General features: G+C 41.6%; 1 protein-coding gene across 5 annotated transcripts in view; it reads right to left on the bottom strand.

The window, feature by feature from the left end:
- Positions 1–3,625: 3,625 nt before the first annotated feature.
- Positions 3,626–12,334, bottom strand: part of RB195_003382 (uncharacterized protein) — a gene marked incomplete at both ends in the record, with an annotated part of 49,216 nt that continues 40,507 nt past the window's right edge. For all 5 annotated transcript variants that reach the window (XM_064201018.1, XM_064201017.1, XM_064201016.1 and 2 more), the window contains 7 exons: positions 3,626–3,725; positions 4,862–4,938; positions 6,375–6,473; positions 6,582–6,668; positions 6,723–6,850; positions 6,979–7,046; positions 11,946–11,997. In XM_064201018.1, coding sequence (XP_064056895.1) covers positions 3,626–3,725; positions 4,862–4,938; positions 6,375–6,473; positions 6,582–6,668; positions 6,723–6,850; positions 6,979–7,046; positions 11,946–11,997 — 611 coding nt within the window. The remainder of the gene's footprint in view (positions 3,726–4,861; positions 4,939–6,374; positions 6,474–6,581; positions 6,669–6,722; positions 6,851–6,978; positions 7,047–11,945; positions 11,998–12,334) is intronic.

Raw genomic sequence — 12,334 nt, 5'->3', positions numbered from 1 at the left:
AGCAAAAGGGGACAAAAATACTTCCGATTGCGCTGAATGTGCATTTCTTTCAACATTTCATGTCCTCTGCTTATTGATGTCGTACTGATGCCGATGGAAAACCACAAAAAATCAAAAAAAATCCTTCCACTATTTTCCAACGGAACATTAAAAATTTCGCTTTGAGCAAGACATCGTCGAGTTGAAGCGCTTATTTTCATGTACGAAACCGTAAGAATGGAAATGTGATAACTGTAAGGTGTTATAAATGTGTAGGGAAACAAGTGAGCTAGGGAGAGAGGAAAACCGTAAATAAGCGGATACAGTGATAAAATACAGAACACATTTCAACAAAACTTGTAAGAAAAAAAAGCCCTTTACTGCCCTCACTTCGCTAATATATGGAGCGCTGCTGTGTATCATATTATGAAAGATAGAAAATATTGAATAGAAAATATCCTCTTCATTGAATATCGTTCAAAAAGAATATTTTCCAATAATTTTATGTGACTACGGATGGGTCTCAGCGCTTGGTGTCTTACGCCCCCTCGCGCAATGTCATCCTTAGAATTAATTAAAAAAATAAATGGTCCATAGTTCGTAAATGCAAAAAAAAAATTGTGAGAATATTTCCCTCCACATAGACGCTCTTCTTCAATCGGAAAGGAAGTACCATTTATAAAACAATATCTTTACTCCTTCAAAAATTTTCTTTTTAACCGTGGCGTATATGTGAACCTATCGACATTCCGAGCAAATAAAAGATGTGTGACTGGATTTAGAAAAAAACTTTAATAATGGGTTGAAAAGTGATGATAAACGTTTGACGTCTTATGAAATCTATTCGTCGGGCGAATTACGGCGAATTTGGAATTTTTGAGATCTTTTTAAAAATTTTTAAGATCGGTGACTTCTTACGAACTTTATTAACATAAATCCACGTTCAAATGGATAGTTTTATAAATCCCTAACATCTCGACGCAAGAATTCTGAAACCTTATTCGAACTGGTGATTAAATAGCTTGAGTTCAAAGTTATTTATTCGAACAAAAAAATCTTGACAACGATGATATTGATCTAAAATAAAGCTACTTATAGGAAGAATACAGCTGATTCGATGGATAGTAGATGGACAGTATGTATCTATCAATAAAGTTGGGAAGGTGAACTTTCACTGTATTTCTCCCTATATTTGCTGATCCAAAACTTAGTATGAGGATTTCAACGTCGCCTCAGGTAGGCGTTGGTGTTCCTTCAAACTTTTCATGCGAAAAGCTTTTATTTTGCTTCGAAATTATAGAAAGAAAAAATCTTCTAATTCCCATTAGAAATCACTTCTGATGCTTCATTCTCAAGAAAAGTAAGTTAGTAAGTGAAGATAAAAGTAAGAACATAAACAATTCAGTTCGAATATCACATCTGGCGCAGAATCTTTGAGTAATAGTAGCAAACAATAGTAATGATTACAAATTAGGGCTGCGTATACAAGTCTGAATGTCACCTTCATGTGGTGACACTGCTTGCACTAAACGCAATCAGGCATCAGAGCATACGCCTTGGATCGTCTAAGAACTACATCGCACTTATAACATGGCACAGAGAACATTTGACCAGTGTCCCGTTAATGTCGCCTTAGCACCGTCTACGCGTTCCATGGTCGATCTCGAGTACGCCGACCATGTAAAATATTCGCTTCTAGTAGCACGAATTTGCAACATGTTGTGAACCTTGTGCTGACATTAGCTGCAGCCTACTCGCTGCGACTCTGCTCTCACAAATGGAAGTAGATGTGGGTCTCTTGGAGACCATCAATGGGAATTAGGGTGAAGAACAACCGACTGAACTTGTGGACAATTTCTGTAATTTGGGTGGTATGCCGAGAAACGATGGCAGCTACGAAACAGCTGTTCAGCAAAAATGCGCTAACGCATGACACACACACGACACGCTTTGACATTCAGCTCATTGAAAAAGTGTCTGTGGTCGACAACCTCGCCAGTGAAGTCAAGCTGCGAGTCTACCTGGTGGCCATTCGCCCAATCATAATCTAAAGTTCGGAGACTTGAGCAGCGCCGTCGAGGGTTTTTGAGAAGCTTGACTGCGTGGGATATGTAGAGGACTGTTCGGGTACTTTTGGTTGACAGTGTGCCATAATGTAGTTTACTCGAACGTGGCGATGGTGCACAGGATGATGACATGTGGAAAACAACAACATCTTGCCCGGAATGGTCACGTAGAACCGCTTTCGTTTCTTTGGGTGGTAAGAGGAGAGCGTCTGATTGTCTTGTTCAGGTTGCCCTGAGGATCGTTCCAAATCGTAATTAGGAAAGACCTCTGGTCGTTAAAGAAAGTTTTGCACGTAGATGGTGAAGGAAGATTTGAGGACACTTGGCGCTGGCAGGCAGCTCAGTCGAGACGTAAAGTTCCGCCGTTTACGGAAAGAACAGTTATTGCATTGCATTGCATTAATTGCGTGCTATTTCATTTTACATCACATGTAAATGCGACAACTGCAACAAAGAAAACAAAAAAATTTGTGGTGTACGGAGACATATTAGAAGCTAATAGGTGCCAATGCTGATTTGAAAAATTTTGAGCTCTGATTTGGACTTGTCTGATAGCTACCGAAGTGGGTGGGCTTTGAGTTTGATAACGACGCTTTAAACTGGCGAAAGCTGATCCCAAGCTGAGTACATGGAAAGTAACAGACACTCTTCAGGCTACTTGGTCAATAGTCCATAGATATCTTCAAGAAATTGGAAAGGTCTACTGCTTTATTAACAGAAAAATGCTAATCTTGCAGCACGATAATGCCAAGACACACGAAGCGAGCTTAAAGGCATCACCCCACGAATTTGAGGTGGTGCAGATTTCAGGTGGAATATTCGTATACGGGATGGGAGACTATGGAGAGGGGGGTGATTCCGTCCAATTCTTCCTAATTGCCGTAAAAAAACGCCCCGGAATATGCGGCGCCGCACAAGGCTGGCGCACTCCAGTCGAACTCCTTGTAGGAAATAGTGCGCCAGTACGCCTGAAGCCGTATCTTCCGGGCCGTTTTTTACGACAATTAGGAAGAAATGGAGGAATCACATCCATCTCCATAGTCTCCCATTCCGTATACGAATACTCCACCTGAAATCCGTACCACCTCAGATTCGTGGAGTGATGCCTTTAACCCAGGTAAAAGTAACGCGGGAAAACTGGGAAGTTTTACCTCATTCTCCGAATTTTCCAGATCTATTTCCATTTGTTCCGATTGATGCAACATATCCTAAGGAATGAATATTCCAAAAATATCGACGAAATGCGAGCTTAGAAAGAGATTTTTCTTCGAAATAAACGAAATATTGTGAATAGAGGATTGGAACTCTACGAACAAGATGGCTAAAACTTGTTAATAGCGACGGATATTACACAATCAACTCTGGATGAAAAATATAAGTATATTCGTTTTTTTGTTGCCGTTGGAACAACTGATTACCTTTAGGTCCACCTAATGTATTGGACAAATGAACGTTTTGTTGCTAATCTTTATTGTATAAGATGAACGGTTGAATACGAACAACTGAAATAATAGCAGCATAGTAACTGGATTGTTGCATTATAGTTATTAAAAATCAAACAGCTGGAAGGAGATCGTTTGCTAGAAGATAGAGCATCGACGTTCTGGATTCAACGGTGTACCTGGGGCACAATGGAATGCTTTGGCAAATAGTGGTGTATTTGCCACTACGTTGTTTATCCTGAAATTGTATTATGTTCTAAAAGTCCTCTGCAAGAGAAATGAAAAACGAACTGTAAACAATTCTATCATCAACATCGAGACGCTTAAAGTGAGCATCTACAGATTATTAACAACAAAGACATGAGTTTATTTATTTATTTATTTACTACATATACCTTCAGTGTTTCACTCTTTGTCATTCCTCTGTCGTGAAATGTGCGCAGATCACTAGGGGAAAACCACAATATTCTTTTGTTTATTTGTTTATTGAATCATTTGTTTCTTTTACCGAGGCTATCGCAGTGTGTATCTCGAATTTCCGGTATTGATGCGGAGTTCATTTATAAAAAGTCTCAACCATAACAATAACAGTAGCTAAATAGTGAACGGTGAGTGACGAGCAGTGAACAAAAACAGTCGACGAAGAGCAACGTTAGAATCGCTTTGATCGCTTTGATAGAGTTTGATCCCACTAATAATTGATTTAAATTCAAATTTTACGACCGAAAGTTCGAGAAGTCCACCGATAAAAATAAGGATAGTTCTGAGCGAGCAATACACTATAATCGTCATCCATCCCTTCCTATCGATAAGGATCATCGGGAGCACATCATCTGATATTTAAACATGGCTAGAATCCCAAATTTAGGGCACGTTGGCATTGTTGAACGCGAATGTTGGTGAAGAATGTTGAAACCAAAATTTTTCTTAGCGTCTTTTGATGTAAAATGCTTGCTGTAATAATATAAGGGTTATAATTGTAAAGCTAAAGGATAAGGAGTCCGGCGTTAATCAATTTGCATGCGATGTGCTATCACGTTCCCTTCAATTCAGAATCGTTTGAGGTTCACAGTTGAGTGATTTTATCCCCGCAGACAAGTCTGATACTAACTTATTGACCACGGAAGGATCAAGGACGTGGTTGCGACTCAGGTGGATTCGAGCCTACGATCATTAGGCCACAGCGTGACATCTTACCGATTGCGCTACCGCTCCAACTTTAAAACTTCTACACAGTAGAGTTCTAGTTGAAATGTTCTTTTCTAAATTGGCTTTTATTGCTTTGACTCATCGTTTAATTCAATGCATTAATTAATCTTTCTCAGACGTATTTGTAAAGGAAACCGTCATGCATACACATAAACTTCAACTTACCGGAGATGTTTTATTGAATGTACGTCAGTTGCCAATCTGCTTAATAAGACTCTCATCGAATATCTGGTACAAGCTTTCTAAAAAAGTTGTTTAAGAGCTAAATGAAGTTATTTCACAAATTCACAAGTCATTCACAAGTTGCGCACTTAGTGCGTTTCGTCCTTTTATTATTACCTATATTATTCTTACTTGAGTTCATTTAAATAAGGTCCGTAGAGAAAAAACTCTTTAACTTTTCTTAAAGCGACCAAATTCAAAGGTATCATCCCACGAGTCTGAGGTAGTACGGATTTCAGCTGGAGTATTCGTATACGAAGATGCGGCTTCGGGAGTCTCGGCGCGCTATTTTCAACAGCGAGTTCGGTTGGAGCGCGCCAGCGTTGTGCACGCGCCGCATATTCCAGGCCATTTTTTTACGACAATTAGTAAGAAATGGACGGAATCACCCCCTCTCCATAATCTACGATCCCGTATACGAATACTCCACCTGAAATCCTTACAACCTCAGATTCGTGGGGTGATGCCTTTAAGTCTCGGCAAGTAAATTCAATTCTAACCACGTGCGACTGGAATCAGGTTAAGCCGCCTGCACTTATCGCAGAACAGCAGGTGCTAAGTTCCTGATCCTCTTTGCCAGTGCCGAGATTGCCGGAGTCCTCCACAGAGTGGGGTATCCTAACAGGGATTTCTCTTCGAAGATAGTATCTACTGTTGCGAAGCGGTACCTATCCAGCGCGGGCAGTCTTGATGTGTCGGTATCCTTCCCCAAAGCGCTGTTGGTATTGTGGGCTGCTGTCTTCGCTACATTCCTGCAGCGCCATTCCATGCATTTTGCGGAAAAAACCTTGAGAATGTTTTTAACTACCACACGCTAGTATAAATCAAGAATCGTGCTGCTACGCTGCGCGAGCATTTCCTGTAGGCAGAAGAATGTCCTTTTGGCGATGCGACAGCGTAACAAAAACGCTGCGGCGGGGTAAACATCAGGAAGTTTGCGAAAGATTGGAATTTGTGATTTGATTCGGGGATGTAAGCGAGATAGGAGCAATATTCTCTTTGAGTTTCGTACGGCATTGATCCTATGATCGATTATTGGTGTGAATGAATCTGCACATAACTGTGTGGCACAGACATCCTAATATTCTTATGTTTTAAATTTTTCACAAAAGCTTGAAAAAGCTTTTTTTACTCTGATGCAAGTGCTAAGATAGGATAAGTCACTGTGTATAACATAGCGTATGTGTGGCACCAACACCCTAATATTCTTAAGTTTTCTCTTTGAGTTTCGTACGGTAATGTAAAATATCCTTAAATTATGAGGTTGTTGATGAAATAATCTTCTGATGAACTAACTTCAAAAGAAGAAACCCAATTTTAACGACGGGTATCACATATGCCCGGTGATCTTAAAACTGTAACATTTCACTTGATAAGCCCCTATCTGTATTAGCAAATAAAGCTACCCATAGTTAACTGAAAAAAAGAGGTGTTGAATGATGTTTAGTCTGCCTACTGTTGCATAACCAATGAAGAACATCTGGTCACTATCAAAATCTTCCATTGATTCGAATCTACTCTCCGATCCATGCTTTTTCTGGTAAGCTTTATAGGCCTGTAAATGTTTATTTATTGTCTTATTAGTAGTTCATTTTCTAGAATTTTGATATATTTTGTAATCGTAACAAAATTGTTCTCGTCGGCAGTAGCTAATGAAGATCACCTTGACGGCAAGTTTCATTCCTTCATTATCAGCAATGTTTTCCCTGAGTGTAAACTTACCATTACTTGTTAGGTTTAGAGATGTAACCTAAAATGACATTCGTATTCAAAGAAAAGTAATCATTGCAAGGAAATGTAGTACTTTTCCATCGTCATAACACAGCACATTAGTGGTGTACTGGCGCACGTAACATTCTGCCCTTTGTCGAAATTGTTCTCCATAGTGTTCCCGAAACCATTTTTCTTTCGTATGTTCACCAAAGTCTCGTCCTACGAGTGCATAGGAGTACTGCCAATAACAAAAACTAGCATAAAACAGAATAGTGGCGACAATTTTTTTTCCACTTTTTGCTGTAGCTTCATGTATTTGTACACTAGTCGACTGAATAATTATATACCAGCATCATCGAATCCATGGATAATCTCATGTCCAATTGTAGTACCAACACTACCGTAAGTGTACGATCTGGAATTAAAGGGATTGATTCCACTAGTTTTTCTGGATTCTCTTTAGAAAACTTGGAGTCAATTACTGGGTAGTCCTGAAAAAATGTAGTCGTCTCAAACATCGAAACAATTTCACCATCTGTTTCGCTTAAAGGCATCACCTCACGAATCTGAGGTGGTACGGATTTCAGGTGAAGTATTCGTATACGGCATAGTAGATTATGGAGAGGGGTGATTCCGTCCATTTCTTCCTAATTGCCGTAAAAACAGCCCAAAAGATGCGGCGCGTACACAAAGCTGGCGCGCTCCAATCGAATTCGCTGTAAGAAACAGCGCGCCGAAACGCTCGAAGCCGTATCTTCCGGGGTCGTTTTTTACGGAATCAGGAAGAAATGGACGGAATCACCCTTCTCTCCACAATCTACGATCCCGTAGACGAATACTCCAGCTGAAGTCCGTACCACCTCAGATTCGTGGGGTGATGCCTTTGAACGAACAGAAAAATTCATTTGCTCAACAGAAGACGGGCAGCTCTTCTTGGGATCCACTCCCACTCTAGCGCTCCTTTAATACATCTATCGTCGATTCTTCTCATAATGTGACCGGCCCATCTATGCTTTACTTTCTATATTTACATTTCACTGGGTCGCGAAGACGGGACATTCCTCTTAAGTCGGAGCTGCGAAGACCGGCTAGGTGTTGCGTGCGCCGGTTAAACTTCAGAAGACATCTCTCAAGGGCTCAAGGGTAGTAATTAGCTTCGTAGACGTGGCAGCCCACGTCTCCGCTGTGTAACAGAGCGCTGGAAGAACTGGCGAGTCAAACAGATGGGCACAAAAATCTTGGTCCGTCGCTTGGTCCGTAGCTTCGCTGACGTGCGCAAATGCTGCCTGCGCTGCTCCCGTCCTCCTATTCAGTTCTTCTTTCAAGTCGTTTACCATATTCATAGGACGTCCAACGTATACGTATGACGAATTTTGGGATCCTTCAAGTTGTAAATCTGGGTTCTCGCGGTAGGGGTTCTTAATGAACTGTGTCTTCTTTCTGTCTATTCGCAGTCCTATTCTCTTCCCTGCTTCGTTTAGTTCCTTTGAGCATCATTTCTGCTTCATCGGTAATTCTTCTCGAAAAAAGAATCATGTTGATGAAATGAATGGAATGTTGAACGATGTCGATTTTGAGAACGATGGATGGAGAGGAATCTTCCATCAACACGCATGCTCCTTTCTTCAAAAGAAGGTGATTTTATTATCCATTGTAATGCAGCCATGATCAGCTTCGGCGATATAGTATCGTCTTGTCCTACCCCCCATCCAATGGGTACGGTGGGGGGGGGGGGGTGGAAAAGCTGGATCCTAGTGGTGCATCGATCGCACCAATTGGCTAATGTCCTCACCTGTGACGCGTCCACAGCTTGTTCGACCAGCGCTGACAATGTTGCATTCGTTTGTACGCTGGCGAAGGATAGAACAAGGCGGTTTTCCGGCAAACATCTAAGACCTTCGACACGGTCTGGATGTGCTCCAAGCAGCTACACTCCTGACGGAATCTAGCTTGTTCTTGAGGCTGAACTTAATCCGGGGTCCTAGATATGCACCTGAGCTTTGCATAACATGCTCAGCAAACATATCGGACGGTAGTTCCGAACGTCCTCTCGGTCAACTTTCTTATGGGTAAGAACGGTTCTGGTCAGGGATCCTTTCTCGTACTTCCAGGAACTCGTGCTTCCGAAGGGAGAGTTTGTGGTGAAGCTTTATCAGTGGGAATGATTGGGGTTGAAGCAAAAGTTGATGAACGGAGAAGGTTCGAGTGGAAACTCTCCGTAATCATTTCCACATTGCGACGAGAAGAGGTGCGAGTCGTGTCTTTGCTCAGAAAGGCTGCTAGCGGAATATGATATTAGCGGGGATTCCTGCGGTACTCCTTTAGACTCGTTCTTCTTTGTGCTGCTTTTAGAATCTTCTTCTACCTGCATTTCAAACGATCTTCCTGCAACGCTTTTCTGCAGCAAGTGTTTGCTACTAAACGCTCAATGTGCGATAAATCCTGATCAAGCCTCAAAGTCCTAGTTCTTTTAAACAATTCCTTGGTGCTCTTTGAAATTCAATCCAACTTTGACGTGGAACCGCGTTCAGCGCAGGCTCGCAATTCTCTTAGCAGCTGATCGTAGTCCACGTTTGCGTCCTCCTCGATGTGCCAATCACTTCGGGGCAATGAGTCTTCGAGTATGCAAACGTCGTATAGTACTCCTTCCTTCCTTCGCTGCCGATAGCAGATGTTGTTTTTCATCGTGTGGCTATCGTAGTTTCCCACGAAGAAGACTGTGATTAGGACCAAAAAAAAAGGATGGTACTACCGAAATATCAAGTAGGCACCATCTCTTGGTGAGTGGTCGATCTCCGCTGAAGTCGTTCGTAGTCCAAGTGCCATTGGACGGTTCCATGACCGATGATGATTTTTCTTCATGAAAAGAGAATTCCCAGGAAAGAGACTAGTGGCGAACAACAGCCCGGCAAGACGATTGCTGTTTTCATTCCGGTCGTCTAACCCGATTCTTCCAATTTTGTATTTCTCTTCTGTAGCCTTTCCTAGTTCTGAATCGAAGTCGCCGACAACGAATTTGTAGTTGTAGAAGGACTTCTCATTACGGATCACACCCTCTAGCTCCTCGTAAAACGCGTCCAATTCGGATTCATCAACTGGTGAGTAGCAGTTGATAACACTGATGGGTTTTTGGCGCATAGGGCGGAGGGGAAGAATGACCAGACGAGATGATAAGTTCTCGTGAGAATTGAGAAGATGGACGACAGATGCACAACAAAACCAACACCGCATACTTTTCGCGCTTTCTCTTCACGAATGATACACTGTGCAGCTCCGAGAAGGGCATGTAGGTCAGTGTCTGTGGACACGGTTTACGCGTTGTAAGTACACGATCTTAGATAGTCTTTATGGCGAGTCGCGCATATGTCGCCTTGGTCCAGAATCAAAAGTGTCCTCACCAACCTGAGATTTGGTGGCCTCTCACCTGACGCCTTGCCGCCCGACGTCTGAGACGATAGGGCCCAGTGTGCAAGGTACTGAGGCAGTGAATATACTGGAGTGGCAAAAAGACTTTTCCCCAAACTAAGAAACCCTGCCATGGCGAGCTTAGCTTTCACCACAGGTCGTCGCCCAACCTACATAGATCTGGGAGCCACCTTGCGACATTTTGGTAAGGTAATCATGAGATAATCATGATCATGATACATAATAACGGGCTTATTCTGTCACGTGTGTGTGCGTTTGTGTCAGTCACGAAATTCGAAAAGTGGGGTGCGACGGGTTCATGGCGTCGAGTTGTTGCCTCTACGCCAGAAAGCTATAAAATGGGGTGCGAATGTCCCATTGCAACGGATTGGTGCGCTGACGCCATACACCAATAGAGGAGGGTGGAGCGGCTCCCGCGGCGTCGAAATGGTGCGCAATAACTTCGTGTGCACGTTTCGAAAGATAAATGGTCGCAGCCATTGCACATCCGCGGCCACTTGGAGCTTTGCTTTTCACCTTTGTGATTCCTTCGCGTGTCTATTTCCTTCTTCGTTTGCCTCAAGTTGGTAGCATGGCGTTCTCAGAAAGTGGAAACGCGCATGCAAACGGCTGCTTAAATAGTAGCAAGATGTTTTTGTGATCTGACCTGGAACGTTATTTTTATCAGTGGGGTGATGTCTTTCACGTCATTTTATGCCAAAACATCATTCTTTGATAACTGTTTGGAGAAAACAAGAGGAAAACCCATATTTCGAGTGGTACTTTTAAATTCTGTTTATAATGTATTGGTAAGGAGTGTTTGAAAGTCCGAATGTTCTCCAAATGTATGAACTGAAGCGTTTTGAAAGAAGACTGTGAAATTTTTTGCTTTTAGTTATATCATAAAAAAGGAAGGATTGTTGGAGTTACACAAGTCCAAATTCATAGAAAACGGGCTTATTCTGTCACGTGTGTGCGTGTGTGTGTGTCACGAAATTCGCAAAAAGGGTTGCAACTGGTCCCGCGGCGACGGATTGCTGCACTGGCGCCAGATAGCTATAAAGGGGGTATGACGGTTTCCATGAGGTAAAATTGTTGTGTCATGATGCAGTATTATCGCGCAGTAACTTCCTGTAAACACGAATGAAAACGGCTGCTTAAATAGTGGCCAACAGTCTACATTATCTGACAAGGAACGTTATTTTTATTAATACGATATGTCGTTCACGTCATTTTAAATTAAACATCATTCTTTGATAGCTCTTAGAGAAAACAAAAAGAAAACCTATACTTAACGTAACGTAACGCTTTAAAATTGTGGCTATATTTTATTGAAATCGAAAGAGTGTTTGAAGCTAAAGTTTGAATATTCTCAAAATGTAGAACTGGCGCGTTTAGAAAGAAAACTATGAAATTTTTCGCCTTTATTCATAGTAAAAAAGAAAGAAGAGAACGTTGTCAAGAAAAAAATCTGATTTCACAGAAAAAATCACTACCATCAATTTTTGATTGATTTTGATTATTTGGTCAGTGAAGACGAGCGAAGAGAACATCACAAAGAAGTCTGAAGTCCGGCTTTAGCCGACTGATAATTGCAATAAATGAGGTAGAGATAAACGATGAGAAAAGGATGCAGAAGGTACTAGAGGGATGCAACGTTGATGAATAAGGGGGATGGAGGAAGAAAAGAAAAGAAAAGAATGAAGTAGGAAAGGAGAAAAGAAGTGAATTAAGTCAGTCTAAACCGGGGTATCCCTATTGTTCAAAGCCGTAGTTTGTAGACGCTATTTTTAACCTTTTTTGAAACCATCGCTTTAATAATTCAGTTATTAGTTCAAGAGTTGGGAACTTAAACTTCGACTACTTTTCTTCCAACCCCGCACCAGAAAAGGATAGTGGAAACACTTACTTCGGAAAAGTAAACTGGAATCGAGGAAATTGCAGAATTCCGGGTCCTATCCCTAAAAAAAAATTCCCTGGTTTTTACGATACAAAAGAAATGTTTTTACAGAGATTTGGACGCGTTCGTTTCAACGAATGTGAACACCGTTCACATTATGTAGATCCAGAATGGAAATCGAGCTTGGAAAAGTGGAAATTCCACTTGCGTTGCTTAAAAAGTATTCATTTGTTGAAAACATTGACGGGGTGAAACATCTTTTGAACACCTCCTTGTCTCTAGCACCCACTAAATAATCAGGTCCATCAGCCGAAAATGTTCATTTAGTCCACTTCAGAACAAGTGAGAGGCGATATTCCTCTCAAAAACACCTTTTGAAACGCTAGCTATTTTATCGG

Source organism: Necator americanus, chromosome IV (assembly GCF_031761385.1).
Source record: "Necator americanus strain Aroian chromosome IV, whole genome shotgun sequence".
Taxonomy (NCBI): domain Eukaryota; kingdom Metazoa; phylum Nematoda; class Chromadorea; order Rhabditida; family Ancylostomatidae; genus Necator; species Necator americanus.
Note: the sequence above shows the minus strand (reverse complement) of the source record. Positions and strands in the feature narration are given on the sequence as shown.